The 16,485-nt window shown below is 37.6% G+C and overlaps 2 protein-coding genes across 4 annotated transcripts; one reads left to right on the forward strand and one right to left on the reverse strand.

Moving 5' to 3' along the window:
- Positions 1-3,117: 3,117 nt before the first annotated feature.
- LOC145028677 (uncharacterized) lies at positions 3,118-6,315 on the forward strand. The gene is made up of 8 exons (XM_078977434.1): positions 3,118-3,969; positions 4,509-4,682; positions 4,822-4,920; positions 5,038-5,139; positions 5,232-5,354; positions 5,424-5,516; positions 5,622-5,957; positions 6,033-6,315. Exons 1-8 carry the CDS (start codon positions 3,358-3,360, stop codon positions 6,288-6,290), a joined length of 1,797 nt encoding a protein of 598 aa, XP_078833560.1. The 5' UTR covers positions 3,118-3,357; the 3' UTR covers positions 6,291-6,315.
- A 139-nt stretch (positions 6,316-6,454) lies between these two features.
- On the reverse strand, positions 6,455-10,709 carry LOC145028658 (transcription factor GTE10-like). 3 transcript variants are annotated; one of them, XM_078977424.1, is made up of 10 exons: positions 8,639-10,709; positions 8,512-8,560; positions 8,262-8,423; positions 8,030-8,103; positions 7,890-7,956; positions 7,753-7,776; positions 7,529-7,671; positions 7,378-7,444; positions 7,167-7,297; positions 6,455-7,095 (listed from the first exon to the last, which is right to left on the reverse strand). In XM_078977424.1, exons 1-10 carry the CDS (start codon positions 10,016-10,018, stop codon positions 6,802-6,804), a joined length of 2,391 nt encoding a protein of 796 aa, XP_078833550.1. In that variant the 5' UTR covers positions 10,019-10,709; the 3' UTR covers positions 6,455-6,801. The 3 variants fall into 3 exon arrangements, with proteins under 3 accessions (XP_078833550.1, XP_078833541.1, XP_078833532.1); XM_078977415.1 differs by having other exon boundaries at positions 7,753-7,809; positions 8,262-8,417; positions 8,639-10,708; XM_078977406.1 differs by having other exon boundaries at positions 7,753-7,809; positions 8,639-10,708.
- Positions 10,710-16,485: the final 5,776 nt, after the last annotated feature.

Raw genomic sequence — 16,485 nt, forward strand, 5'->3', positions numbered from 1 at the left:
GACTTTAACTTTGACTTTTGACTTGAGTTGACTTTTGTAAGGGTTATGAGCATGAGATGGTAATTTAGAAAGGATGTTGTGTAGGGATTGAGAAGTCAAGAAGAGTTGATTTCCATACCGAGGACAATACAGACATGACATGACATTGAAGTGTGTTACCTTCCGGTAGAAGTGGGTTTAAGGCACCAAGGTCATACCACTAGTAGTTGATTATAGTTGAGATGATTGTCTTTGTGATAATCGTCTAGTTTGCTACTACCTGATGTGTTCTATGTGCCAATATGATATGCTATATGTGATAGTGGTAGTAGGAGGGGAATAGTCCCATGATTCGGTCGTTAAGACCGAAAGGTAGGTCGGACACCCCAAATATGTCTGACAACATGATTATGATATATTATTATGTGATAGTGGTAGGGGTGAAATAGTCCCCGTGACCGGGTGAAATAGACTAGAGGGTAGGCAGGCACCCCAGAACAGCCTGACACGGGTAGGTCAGCACCCCATAATGGCTTGACATTGATAGGTCGGGCACCCCAGAATTACCCGATAGTATGTATGATTGTTTGGTATGTGGTACGATGGGGGAACTCACTAAGCTTTGTGCTTACGATTTTCAGTTTTTAGTTTCAGGTACCTCTGCATCTAAAGGGAAGGAGCCGGCAGGGTAGCAGCACATCGCACACACATGATTCTGCATTTGAGAACCCTAGGATTGTACTATGACATTATATTATTTGACATTATGGTTTTTGAGATATGTAACTATGGTTTTGTGGTTTGGTGTGACATCCATACTGTTTTGCCTCAATCAATTTTACAAGTAACGTAATTAAAAACAAAAATTTTTGGTCTCGATTTTTAGGGATGTTACATCCACCTTGAGGGCACTTGGTTCAACCCTAATATCTTCTCTTTCGGTGTTAAATGTGTTCAAATGGAATTTGAAATGAGTGTTATCAAGAAAGCGTATTATCAAGAAAACCCTTATGTTTTTTAAGTTGTTAGTTTTTTTAATTTTTCCCATTTTTCTAGTTTTATCACATTTTTTTATTACTCAAGATTAACATTATTTTCTCGCATATGTGACCCAATTAATGATGTTATAAATATGATTTATCATCCCACTTCTCCAAAGATTAAATAACACCCATCGTTCATGTCATTGTACCTTCCAGAAAGTAAATTTTATGTCATATTTTCCCTTTCATCACCATGAGAGCACCCTCTATGACCTTTACCCAAGCATCTTCACCATAGTACTTGAGTCCAAGTTTGGATAAAGTTCCAAGAAAAATCAAATGTATTCCTAAGATTAGGCAAACTATTTAGATTTAGACCATATTATCATGCATTTTAATCTACATCGTGTTAGTGCCCTTGATACGCCGTATCTCGTCATCATCCAAATTTATTGTACGTGTGAACGCAATATAATTTCACACAATATAATGAGATGTACATGTGTTTGCGATTCAAGTGTCAACATAACCACAACACCTCACATATGCCTCCTTCGTTAAAAATGTCTTGAACACAACATCACTGCTGATGTCACTTGGTTTTGCATTACTACTTCCATTCCTTTGTTGTTGACAATGTCTTTCAATATGCACATATTCTTTACATTGATAACATTTAACCGTTATTTAAACTTTATAATTAGAATGTGACTTCCACCTGTTTCCAACCATCTTTTCTTGTGATCCCCACATGCCAATAAACATACCTGAACCAGAACCATGTTCATTACTAGAAACCATATGTTTCAGGTCCCTAGACAACAAGGCATCCTTCATGTCATTGACAATAGTTGTTGTCCTACCATACAACATATTATCAATGGAATTCTAATACAAATATGATAGAGAACATAATAAAATAAGAGTTTGGTCCTCATCTTCATTTTTAACGTCAATTCCATATAGATCATGAATACGATCAAAATTACGTAGATGATATTTTACCTAGGTACTTTTGGTCAACATGAATGTATATAAATGTTGTTGAGAGTTATGTCACAAAGTTTCTCCCATAACTAAACAGTAATCGTTTGATCCACAACCTCTCATAACACTTCGTCGGTCAAGCATAACATAATCACACCATTCAATTTTGCCAGAATATTAGCTTTCACATCCGTCGTCATCTCGTTTGGCAGTTTTGCATCTCCTTCTAATGTTGTCGTACAACCATATTGAACTAGAGAGCCTTCATTTTCACCTTCCACAAAAGTGAAGTCATTCGAACTATTGAACTTCTCCAAATTGAACTTGTAAGACTACATTTCTTCAATCAAAAAATATAATCGCCCGAATAACTGCAACTTTCATACCACTTGTTACGCAAGGAAAAAAAACAACATAGTGAATTAATCTGGTTCAATCAATTTTACATACGTCCATGGGTAGGAATTGAAGAACTCGTCTATTACTCTTAATTACTTTCAAAGTGATTACAATAGAATATCTAAGTATAAATACTTATAACCATAAACCCTAACATTTGTTCGGTGGAGCTTTATAACTAAATAACTCCAAAATACCTAAATAGGTTCTAAATTGGCTTTCGGCTTAACTCAAAACCTAATAGCCTCATGTTTGTAGTGAAAGATTAATCGGTGCGCGGTAACTAACCCGAAAACCTTTGTTAGTGAAGTTCACTATAAAACAAAATACCTAACAACCTCAATCTACTACAAACACTTAATTTTTTTAAATTACTTTGTTAGGAATCAAGTTATTTATTTGAATAACAAAAAATTCAAATAACACTTTAAAATAACTAATGCAGAACGCTTTATTTTATCCGAAATCGAGAAAAAAAAACATGAATGATGAACCTACCAACCCACCGGCCACCGCCACACTATCACAAATTGACAATAAAGGGTCATAACTAATGTTCCATGTATGTTGCCTTTCCGTTAGGTCATGTGACCAGTGCACCTTTTTTTCATGATTTTATTGAGTCTTGTTTTATCAATTCTAAAACCTTGAGCTATCTGAAAAAAAAAATACAGTTTTACCTTTGCTTTATAAAAAATAGTGAATAACTCCTTATAAATCTTATTTTATTATTGTTCATTATTTGTTAAACCATAAAGTACACACCAACCCAAAATAGGGCTTTAAAGTCGTATAATTTTCTTTCAAGAGCTTCGAGAGTTACAATATTTTTCAAATTTAAATTATTATTCAGAATCCTCACGTAATCCGCCCAATTTGAAATCTTCTTCATTTCAATCAAACCCTTGCTCGTGACAACTTCATCTGCATTTCCGTGTGAGTTAGTTGGCTTTGAATTTGATACTGTTAATGTCGATTTTCATTGTTTGCTTGTGAAGTTTGTGATCCGATGGCTACATCGGCATTTAAGTCGACGACGAAAAGAGATCCGATTGGAACTTCATCGCCCTCAACTAACGATTCGCCGACCTCTTCGGCGTCTAAGGCTCACAGACGTTCTAGAAGTCTTAGTAGATTCTCACGGCCGATTCCAACGGAGATTGATTCAGGTGTTCTTCCTACTCCGAGGCGCAAGTTTGTTAATACCGTGAGAGGTTCAGATTTCCCGGAAATTAGTCTTGATGATCTAGCAATCGAGTTTTTCTCGGGGAAGGATAACAGCTCTGAGGTAGATGATGAGAGTGGAAGCAGTAGAAGCAGCCGGCCTGTTCGTGTGAAGTCTGAGATTAGTCCTGTACTGGGTTCCTCTCAAAGGCGTGGGAGGTCTGTGTCAAGGCGTAACGGTGATACTGCTTCTAATGCTGGTGGTACAATTCGAACTGTGCCACATGCTGAGATTAGTTCTGTAACACCTTCGTCTCAAAGGCGTGGGAGGTCTGTGTCGAGGCGTAACGATGGTACTCCTTCTAATGCTGGTGGTACTACTAGGGCTGTTCCAAATGCTGATTCAAGGAGGAGGCGGTCTGTATCAGTTGCACGGTATCAGATTAGTGATTCTGAGGTATATTTTAGTTTGGACTTGATTGTATACTGTTATGTGTATGCTGAGTATCTTAGATGGAACCTAAATAAGAGTAAAGTAGAATTCTCAAATGAAATCTATGGCCCATTGATCTGAAGAAGTGCCATTTTGAGGCAGTAGCTTTGAAAATATCTCCATTTTTGTTCATTGTAATATGGAGCCATGGAAAGTTAGAAGACAAGCAGATCTACCAAACTTCTGATGAAGAAAGAATCACTAAAACCCTATGTTTCTTTATAGCATTCTTTACTTTCTATCAACACAGCTACTGTACAAGCTTAAAAAATAGTTTTCTTTGTGTTTAGCTATGTTGTTTGTGTGCATTCCAACTGAATTTACGTTCTTGTCTGCATCCAACTATTAGATCTTTTGATGGTTTTCAATTGACCTTGGGGTTCATATTTTGCTCCATAATTTGGGAAATATGTTTAAAGAATTTCTCAAATCTTCAATGGTAATGCCTTCCAATCTTCACATAACCTTTTATAGCTGATCAAATTTGCTTATCTGATTGACAGAGTGATATAGATCTTTCCAGGAGTTCTACCAATCAACCCAAATCTAGGAGCATCAATAATGGCAATGGCAATAGTCGGGTTGCTTCATTTCAAAGGCCCACTGCTTCAAGTCATCGAAAACTAAGCAGGTCTATGAGTCAAACACCTCAATGGAGGTCACACGATGGCTACTCGGTAAAACCAACATGTCCTCAAGTATTATTTACTGTTTATTTTGATATTTGTTACATTCTTTTAGCTTGAAAAGCTGTATGAAACTATGAATAAATCTTACACAAGTCTTAATGGTGTACACTGTCTATGGTAATCTCAGAGCCAGTCTTCAGCATTGACTGATGATGATTCAAGAGATGCCCGTTACGGGAAAAATGGAATTGAGAAGACTATTCGAGCTGTTTATGCACAAAAAAAGGTGTTTTTTTTTTTTTTTTTTTTCTTTTTATAGTGGAAGTGTGTGGGGGGTTTATGATTGTGTCTGGATTTATACTGTTTATATCTGCAATTTTAATCATCCAATCTTATGTTGTAGATTGATCACCCGACTGGGGACAATGTTGACCATGGACTTTATCAAGCAATGAGAAAAGAGCTTCGATCTGCTGTGAATGAAATCATGATAGGACTTGAACAGGTTTATCTGTATTTAAAAATTTTAAATGTCATGAACATGATGCTTGAAAATATATTTGTTGACTCCTGCATCTTTCTCTAAAAAAAATTCAGACCATGGAAAGAAAGCCTTCTGCATTGTCTGTCCATGATCGCTTGCATTCAAGCAAATCCGATGGTCTTCAAAACAAGACTATGACTACAACAAGAAAGAACCACCCAACAAAGTCAAAAGAGGTAATAAGGTTTAATCTAGTATATATTCATGGTTAAAAAGCTGGAACTTTAAATGATCTTTTTCTTTAGCATCAAGGTGAAGATGGGTACAAGATTGTTAGGGAGGTGCTTCCTGACTCAAAGAACAATGTTAATGCACAGAAAGCTTCATACTCCAGAAAGGTATAGTTGTATAAGACTACATTGTTGCAACCTTTATGATGAGGAGTAGAATGAGAAATGCAGAGGAATTTATGTTTTTAAAGGGTAGTGGTATTGAACTTGCAGAGGAGCAATGATAGGAGCAGAATGTCTAAAAGATTAAACGAAGAAGCAGAGAGGTATCTTGAAGACTTCATATCAAATATTGAAGATACAGATTTTTCTTCTTTTGATGGTGAAAGAAGTGACACGAGTTCAACCTTAGTTGGAGCTACAAAACCAATCCAAAATGGTAGTCCTAGTCCTGTGGGTGCAGCAGCAGGAGTGAAGTCTGTTCCTGTTGAAATGGAAGGTGTTAATCTACCTTGGTTGAAATGGGATGACACTGATGCTGTTCCTTCAACTCCAATAATACAGACTCCTACAACCCCCCCAAAACCAAAACTGTGGGAACCATCTCAGGTAATTAAATTATTCATCAGATATATTTTGTTAGTTTGTGCCAGTGAATTTTCAACTTTGGATTGTATGGTACAGGATTTGGAATTGATCCAAGAACAACAAGGCAGCAGCAGTAGCCATGCAAGTTGGGACCCACCTCTACATGATAAAAGTGCTGCTTCAACGAATAGAAGAGAAAGAGAAAGCCATGATGGATGTTTGGACATGAACAAGTATTTGGAGCTTGAGAAGAATGAGCAGCTCATGTTTGATAGGTGGAGGGAAAGAAATGTCATTCGGTCTGGTGGTCTGTTGCTTTCTGGTGTACTAGTCAAATCTTTCTTACATTTCTAGCTTTAGTTTAATTTATTAATCTTAATCTTCTTGCATTTTAATTTATTTAATAGGTTCGTAGGTTTCAGAATTAAAACAGCCCTTATGTTGGGTTGGGTGTTACCAGTTTTTGGCAGTTGAGATCTATCTATATTGATTATTTGAAATACAAAAACAAAATCATGTACAAAAACATAAGGTTGCTATTTCATAAAAATTTATACCGAGTAAATTTTCTTTTCCCTCCCATAAAACTCAGAGAGCACAGTAAAAAAAAAAACTTGCATTTGTTGCAAGTGAACATACCCAGTAGTTGCTACAAAGAAAGAATTCCGTCCATACACAATAAACCAACGCCAAAAGAAATACAATCAGTGGTTTCCATTCCATCTGCAATCCGTTATCATTATATATATGCACTTTGCTTGTTTCCATGGCCAAAATAAAAACTCACATCCATCCTCTTTGACTTTGACTTTGAAAAAAAAAATCTATCTTATCCTCTGGCTGTATGAATGAAGAAAGTGTTGAGTCAGTCGATCTCTCCTTCCTCTGGATCATCTTCCTCTTCATCTTCATCATCATCTTTCATGTATAAACCAAGCTGCTCTAATGGATTACGTTTTCCATCAAAGCTGAAGGCACTGCCACTCCCTCCTCCTCCTCCTAAACCTAAAGGAAGAGGGCTCGGGTCCACCAGACCAAGACCACAGTCTGCACTAGTTTCGTCTATCAAGCTTTCTAAAGGCTGTGCAGGTGCTACGCTTAGCATTTCCAAATCATCCAGAAACCCAGAATTGTCATTTATATCAACCATCTTTTCCATCTGTCACATCACACAAATCCCCACTTATATTTTATTCTACAACCAACAAACACACCATCTTATAAAAATACCTTCTGTATGGCCTGACGTGCTGCTTCCCTTTCAAGTTCCCTCTTCCTTTTGGCTTCAGCTGCAGCTTCTAATTCAGCATTTCTCTGCGCCTCCTCTGCAGCCTTTGCTTCTGCTTCCAATCGAGCTTTTTCTATACCATAACAAACAACAAACTCTTCAGTAATAATAATAACATCCACAACATATGTTTTAAAAAAAAAAAAAAAAAACCTTGTTTTCTTCTCTTTTCTACTTCCTCCTTCTCAAGCCTCAACCTCTCCCTGTCCTGCTCCTCAACCTGAAGCACATACAGATATACATATACATATACATGTAAGTCAGTGTCTGGAATGGAGTAAGAGCCAAGAGGGGTAATTTAGACCTTTCCGGTGGTTTTTTCTTGGGCCTTGAGTATGGTGTCAGCAAAACGGCTTCTCAATAGGGCTGCACGGTAAAGCTTATCGGGAGAGACTTGCCTCTCTCTCTCTTTCTCTGATGGAGCATGAGCAGGAGCATCACTCTCCCCTAAAATAATGTAGCCAGCATTAGAGATGACATCCCCCAAAGGCCAAAACCAACACTTTCTTCCTTATTTTCATTGCTTACCCTCTTGACGCCCTTCACTTTCACCTGCATCACACTTTTGCTCCCCATTTACACAATCTGAAAATTTTCAAACAACGAAATGATATTGTAAACAATTTTAAAAGGACACTCATTTTTACATTAACCTCACAAATTACCTTTTGCATCATCAGGAACAGGTATTTGCTCCGTATTATTAACTTCACTGCCCATTGTCATTGTGTCCTATAAATATGAAACCAATCAGCATCATCATCATCATCAACATAACTTATTATAATGTAAAGAGAATGAATACCTTAGCATTGTTGACAATGGTTGGAGCCTTTGCATCATCTGATTCGCTGCCTGAAGAACTCCCTGAATCTGATTCTGCACAAACATGCAGTGGGAAACGGAATCTTGTTTATGAATAACCAACCATGTGAAGAATAGCAATAGCATCATAAGAGATTTGAATGGGGATTTATTTGGTATATTTTCATTTCACATGACAAGTCCAGAATGAGAGAATTCAAAGTAACACAAACCACTAGATGCGGATCCGGAACCACTACTGGAGCTACTTGAACTACTGCTTTTGCTGTTCCTCACAACTGTGTCTCTCTCTATCTCTACTGGAGGGAAGCTTGAAATAGGTATCTCATCTCCACCAATGTCCACATCCTCTTCATTACCTTCATTAGCTGAAACTAACAACAAAATTACATTACAACCAACCACCCAAACAATCATATTTCAGCTTCCATTGAAATAAATAAATAAATAAATAAAACAAACCTTTGCATCCTTGCATAGATGAGTTGCTGAACCCTGACTCATTGTGAAGCTGCAATAACACATACAGAATCAAAACAATCACCCAAAACCAGCTTGGTAAAAAGGGATCTTTGTAAGAAATTTGTACCTCAATTTCACAAGTTTCATCTTTAACCATGTTTTTCTGTTTCTCTCTTTCTAAAAACAAAACCATGTTTTTCTGTTTCTCCACGAAATGGTCATCCAAAAGCTTCCTCAATTTGAACAGAGTATCATCACTAAGGGTATCAATATCAATCTCAATCTCATCCTCCACTGTTGCATTCCCATGTGAACTGTTCTCTTTAAGGAAATCAATAATTCTTTCAGGTAAATCCGTTATTGAAGACTCCAATTCAAGGCTAAGTTTACGCTTTTCAGCATCTGACATTGTCCTCTTAACAGCTTCTTGCTTTGTTTCATTACCAAAAGATGTCGTCTTCTTTTTCTTGTAGGGGGGCATGGAAATGGGAGTTTCAGTTTCAGTTTCAGTTTCTACAACATTCTGTCTCATAGGAACCACTGCCTCTGTGGCAACTGACAGCTTCTTCTCGATTGGTTTCCATCTGACTTCAAAATACTTGCTCAATGTTTCAGCCATAATATGCACATCATTCCCACGTGGATTGTATGTCATTGCATTTGAAAAAGTCAGCCTAACATCACCTGCAAAAGCCCATGGATCCATATATCTGCCCGACATTAACTTTGTTTTCACTGTCCCCAAATCCATTGGATGCTGAATAACAGTGTAATAGTCTGGAATCTTTAGAGCTACTACATCAACAGGAGTATTAAACACCCAACCAAAACTATGCCCCATCAACCGAGTCAATAGTGCCTCACATTGCTTCATCAACATGGCATTCCCAGTCCCAGAAGTTGGAGGTAATGCTTTCTTTGTAGATTCCACACGGGCTGACCCACTCTTCTTTGACCGGGACCCACCACTCCGGCCAGGTGGACCTTTTCTCTTGGGCATTGGTAGGGACATAGATCTAGAGTATTCAGGAATGGGTCTCCTTTGTCCAGCACTACAACTATGAACATCAGATGGTGACAAAACCCCTGCATTTGAGTTTGCGCTCACCATTCCAATGTTTTTCTGTAATGTTCTAACTTGTTCAAGCTCATGTTTCAATCTCAATCCTAATTCTTTCCTCTCAACACTTGACAGCTTTGATAAAGACAACACTTGAATTGGAACACCAAAGTGTTGGGAAGAATCAGGATTCAAGTTAAGAGACTTCCTGTTTGGCGCACAAGAATCTTCTGAAGCGGTCATTTCAGTGTCAAGACGCCCTGAGCTACCAAATCCTTCAGAGTTGGCCATGGTGTCAACCGCATGGCGGTAGTCTGGTACAAACCCATGTGAGTAGCCTTTAGAAACTTTCCTTATTTTACCCATCATTTGAGTGAAATTGTTTTGTGATGATAACTTCTTTGAAACTCTTTGTCCAGCAAACTCTACAGGAAAAGTAGGTGCCATAAAACTCAATCCCCAAGAGCTGAAAGCATCAACTCCCGATGTTCATAAATACCCATAACTTGCAAACTTATTCAAAACTCATATTCAGATAGAGATGCCAGGTAAGAATCTTGAGAAGTATGAATGTATCAAACAAACTCAAATGTTTCCGATTCAGAATTGTCAGATGTAGGTTATATCAGATATCTAACCAATTAACATGTAATCTACGAATCGAGTTTCAAAATCGATTGCAAAACAAATCTAACCATTCACGTATTAACCGCAAGCGACGTTAAGATGAATTCAGCAATTGATCCAGATCGACAACATTCAAAACGAATGCCACGAAACACAAGCGGAAAGAATGAAATCAATAACCTAATATACCCGCTAAACCCCGGATGGAACACCAAACGTAAAGAGGCCAAACGAATTAATAAACCCTAGAGTAACTTTTTTTCAAAATTGGAACCCTGGATTAACGGTACCAAAGAGAAAGAGTCGAACACAAAACGTGGCTCTTCGAGGCAAAGAAAACAAAATCGCAATTGGATAGAGAGGGTAAGGTGTGTTTGGAAACCCTAGAAAAACCCTCGCTCGTTGGAGAATCGACAAAACGTGCGAGATTAAGAGAGATTTATAGAGAGAGAGCGAAAGGAAGATTGGGTAAAAAGATCGAAGAGAGAGAGAGAGAGAGAGAGAGAGAGAGAGAGGAGGTGGTTGGGTTATGGAGTTATCGGTCTCCAGTTAAAAAGCGAAGGATGATGGCTTGGCTGGTGGCTGGGGGTGTGAGTCGCCTCTTTGCGCGCCGCTCTTTTAGCAAATCTTGGCCGTTCATCTTTTGGTTTCATAATTCATCTTGTGGTCCATATTTCTAGACGATTTTCTGCATTTTGAATTTGTATTTTTCTTTTACCATCTTTATCACGTCCGAATTCGGATCATTATACATCTTGAATATGATTAACTATAGATTATGAGTAAATTATAAATGCCTCATATCATTTGATGTTGTTACCTTTGTGTTTTTAATTTTTTTTATTTATAATTTGGACAGCATTGTATATTTTTTTTTGTCTCAGGCAAAATAGAATGAAACTATTTTTTATTCACTGATTTTTCTAATTAATTTTTTATTTATTTAAATAGTAAAATAAATCAAAATGAGACTCACCCTCCTCCCCTCTAAAAGACTAAAACCACAAGTAGGTCACGGCCACCATTACAATAAGAATCTTAGAAACAAAACAAAAACATAGATCCAAAATTAGATGGCGATTCTAGATACGAATACACGAATCTGTGAGGGACACGACACGATAATAATACATCTTGAAAATTGAGATAAAAATTGTATTGTGTAAAATTCGTGATTGACACGTTTTTATGATACGAATTGTCGAGTCTATCCAAAATAGAACCTAACCAAATGAAAACATCGTAAAGTTGGGTGTTACGAGACCAAATGAAAACACCACAACCATTAAGTTTAGGTTTGTTAATTTGGTCGGTCGTTTTGTGTTTTTACCTGACACAACACGACACAAATTGTTTTTTCTAAAACCGAACACGACATGATATTATATTGTGTTTTTTGTTTCCAACACAAACACGACCCAACTAGAAAAACGACAAACACGAAAAAATAACATAATTTTTTTTATATACATCATTCTTAAAAAACGACAAACATGACAAAAAATAACAAAAGATCATCATTTTACTTAATTCATTCTTAAAAACAATATACACGACAACACAACAAAATAACATAAAAGGGTACTACATGTTATTAAACAATCAAACATAGAACAAAATAAAAGTTCACTCATCTACTCATGTGTATCCTTGTCATCCAATTTCATAACACTATGGGTAAGTTCTTGTAGAGATAACACTTCATCACCTGCACAACAACAAAATGACTGTAAAGTTATTTTAAAATTTTAATAACATAAATTCAAATTTTCAACAAGTAAAAACGCAAATACTTTTAATTCCAAACAACCAATCTTTTGTACAAATTAGAGCCTTAACAATTTCGTGCTTCAAAGAACTTCGATATTGATTAAGAACACGACCACCATTACTAAAGGCAGATTTAGCTGTTACAGTAGAGACAAAATGCTTAAAATATCTCGAGCCATGGAAGCAAGTTTCGAATAACGATATTAATGTGCTTTCCAAATAGAAACAACATCTAAATCATCACTTATGTCACTTCTTGGCTCATCTAAATACATCTTCAACTGCGATCTTTGAGACAAAGAAAACTTTTGACTCTCGTAAGCAATGAACTCCTATAAGAAAGAAAATTATTATTAGGAGTAAAAATATTAATGTTAAAAATAAAAAATATTGATAAGTATTTTTTTTACCTTTAACATGTCTCTCGTGCTTTTACTAAGCATCGTGTCATTCTTCTTTTTGTATACATCCTTACTTGAATCACTCGATGTTCTACAAGACATGGGTGACTCAATAACTTACTTCTTAAACAGATCATATAACTTTTCCCAAAATGTAACATTCCGATGTCAAGGTAATTTCAATTTCAACCCCTTTTTTGAATATTGTTTCCTTTTAGCCCTTCGGATTGGAAAGGATTGGAACTGGCCTATAGTGGCAATATAGTAATTTTACCTAAGTGTAGTACGCTGAGCGTATGTTGTGTACGTTGTGCGTATACCTCGTACGCGGGGCATACGTGAAGAAATGGAAAACCCTAATTTTTAGGGTTTGGTCCATATTTAAACCTCATTATAGCCTCATATCTCACTTCTTCTTCTTCAACCTCCGTCTATGATAAACGACCCCAAGAAAACCGTAAGTCAACGAGTGCATTTTGGATCCCTTTGGGGTGTTTAGAAGTGTTCTTGAAGAAGAATAGAGTGGTGAGAAGATCTTAGAGTTTAGGAAGCATCTTGGATCTGAGATTTCCTTCTTGATAGAAACCTCCAGAAGGTAAAAAGTACATCTTGATCACTCTATCTTGTAGATCTAGACATTTCTTCCTTTAAGACACTTTTTGTTCCAAAAATGGTTATTCTTGAGCATGGCATGTTCTTGACCCAATAAGTCGTCCTTTCAGACCTTATGAGGGGTCTTGAGTCATAAAAATGTAGTCTTGAGGTTTAGTTCCACTCCATACATGCTATAATATGTCTTAATGCATTAAGATGTTTAGATTTTGTGTTTTAAGCACTTAATGGGCATGTAAAGTTATAAAGTTGGAAACTTTATGACTCATAATGGTATTTATCATTGGATTTAACTTTGGAAGTGAAGATTTTGAGTATTAAGATCTTAATGGAAAAAGGGTTAAACATGGCATATACGCTGGGTGTACCAAGTGGTACGTTGCGTGTACGTGGTCAGCTCCCTGTAAGTTAGTCAAACACTGAGTATACCCCACGTACAAAAGAGTATGGCCAACATACTCGGTTGAGTTGACTTGGCTAGCTTGCCTCGACTAGGTGTTGATTTTGACTTTGACTTGGCTAAGGTTGACCAAAGTTTGACTTGAGGTTATTTTAGGTTGTGGTTGAGAATTGGTCATTTGGATGGATAGGTGTCAGTTAGAGCTGAGATTAGGAGTTGGGACCTCATCAGCTATTGTTCATATTGAGAGGTGAGTCGTCCTCACTATACTAGTGGGTCGAAGGCACCAATGTCGGCCCATTGGATTGGATATCCTGTTATATGATAGTATGTGATTATGTTGTAGAGGTCTTTTAGATCGGTATCCCGATATATAGGATGTTAACATGAGGTAGTGATTTGTAGATCTGCATGTTGTCTGTTGACTGGTTATATGTTTATCTGTTATGTATATGTCGACCTGTTTATGGTTGGTTGGGGTGAGGCGATCTTGCTTTTTGCTGAAGGCCAAGATACCCGGGGTAGTCCAGATAGGTTGTAGGCCCTGAGATGTGGTCAAGTCATGCCGAAGGCCGGGCGAGCGGTCCGGAGAGGTTATATGACCTATGAGGCGATCGAGTCATGTCGATGGCTCGGGAGCGGTCCAGATAGGTTGTAGGTCCTGCAAAAGTGTAGTCAAGTTGAAGACTCATTTATGCATGTTGTTGTTTGTTGTGTTTATATGGTGGTACTTTGTGGGAACTCACTAAGCTTTGGGTTACGGTTTTAGTTTATTGTTTCATGTACTTCTGATGATCGCGGGAAGGAAAAGGTGTGACCGTACACATCCTCCTGCTTCATAACCTTATGATTTTGGGTTACTCTGATATTGTTAAACATTTTAGAAACAATGATTTTGTAAACATTTTATGATCATGGGTTGTTTTGAAAAGTTTAAAATTGTTAATGATTTTTCAGATGTTACAAGTTGGTATCAGAGCGTTGGTTTGAGTGAATTGGATAAGCATTTGTACGAGTCCATACTCAAACTAAGGATCTTTAAAGGTTTCAAAATGATATTCAAAATTGTTTTCAAAAGTAACCAAGGAATGATGCAATGTGTACGATCAACCGGAGCCAATAATTATACCCCAAGTTACCACACAGTTAGCTGTTATTATGTTATGTAGAACAATATTCTAGTGATAGGCTAGGGATCTTTAGGAATTTCATGATAGAATTTCTTAATTATATGATGCCTGATAGCCTAGGGTTCTTCCTTATATGAAATTGACATCATTACTGTAATTGCTTAGTGTATGCATCAAAATTGTACACAACTAAGATTTTATAGCTTGAGAATGTTTGATTTCACCTTATTCTAGTTCCTTGTTTGGTTGTGGGATTAGGATAGAATCAAGTATTTGAATGCCTATAGGATCTAGTGTTATGTATGGTTAGCATGCATTAGCGTTGGAGGGTTGGTGGAAGTTTCATAAATGAGTTATGTGGGGTCAGCCGACCGGTCGAGGGATGTATAGCCTTTCTCTAGGAAGTGAGTTTAAGGTGTATGTATAATCTAGTGAATGTCGTTAGGTTTGTTGTGATGATCTTCTAAGACAAACACGGGTAGGTGTGGAAGGTAGTATGACCCTGTACTATCGGAAGCAGAGGACCCATATACATAGAAAGGAAGTCACAAACCTTAGGGTTTGTTGGATATGGTTCCTATGGTATGATATACGGGTTATTTGATATCTCCATAGTTTATTTTTAGTATGGTGGTTGTGAGGCGATTTGAGGCAGGATTGGGATCAGAAGTCGGGACAGGTGAGCAGGATGGGCCAGGATTGACTGAGGACCGGGTTAGAGAGATCATTCATAAGGATGTTGTTTCTATTATCTTGGGGAAGATACCTGAGCTATTTGGGTCTATCAAGACGGCTATGATGGAGTTCTTCGATGACCAATACGTTGCACTTTCCGAGATTTCCGCTACTATAGCTACCATGGTCGTCGTTGCGGCCGGGATTGGCGATGGGAGAGCTTTTCAGTACCGATACTTCAACAATACGAAGCCCCTAGTGTTTGACGAGGTCTAGGATCCGATCATTTCCGTAAGGTGGTGGTTGTCAGATATCGAGATGTTTCTTTACTTGCTATTGCCCAGCTGACCAGAAGGTCAAGTGTGATATGAACCTTCTTCGGTCTAGAGTAAAGGATTGGTGGAGGCTTATTACTAGTTCATGCACCCAGTACAACGAACTACAGTATCATGGGAGCAGTTATCTAAGATGTTCTACTCGAGATATGTTCCATTGGTGGAGCAGGAGAGGTTGGACAAGGAGTATTTGGACTTGAGACATGGGACCGAGTTAGTGACGGAGATCACTAAGATGTTCATATATATATATATATATATATATATATATATATATATTGAGAGAGAGAGAGAGAGCTATGTTTTCCCCTGAGTTTGTTGCTTCTGATAAAGCTCTGATGACTTGGTACTTGAGCATGCACAAGATGAATATCCACAAGTTCGTGTCTACTCAATGCTATGGATCACTCCTTGATTTACAGGAGGCTATGAGGCAGCGTGAGATTGAGATGGAGCTCCAAACAAGGGAGTAGAGGCAGGCCTCTGTGCAGTCGCAATGTAACACTTAAATCCTAGTATGTTTCTTTATTTCCCTTGTTAATATAAAAGTTGCATTTTGGTCCTTGGGCAGTACGCTGAGCGTACCACATGGTACGCTTAGTGTACAAGCTGTAAAGCGAGTACACTCGGCGTATCACCTGGTAAGCTTAGCGTACAGATGCGAGGTTGAGGCGAGACTCTGGACACGTACGATGGACATACATTTATATAAGCGTGGCGTATGTGAGATATGTTGAAAACCTAATTTAGGGTGTTGTGTTGGGTTTTGAGCATAACATCATTCCTATGGTGTACATGCAAACCTAATTACTTTAGATCTAGGATTTTCTAGTTTGAACATACAACTATGAAAACCAAAGCAATATACCCTAATCTAGCATGCTTATTTCAAAATTGACGTAATAAAAAAGTTAGAATGATTACCTCAACTTGTTATGTAGTAATAACAAGAACTCATTGACCT

This window comes from Lactuca saligna, chromosome 1 (genome assembly GCF_052625555.1).
Source record: "Lactuca saligna cultivar CGN05327 chromosome 1, ASM5262555v1, whole genome shotgun sequence".
Lineage (NCBI taxonomy): Eukaryota > Viridiplantae > Streptophyta > Magnoliopsida > Asterales > Asteraceae > Lactuca > Lactuca saligna.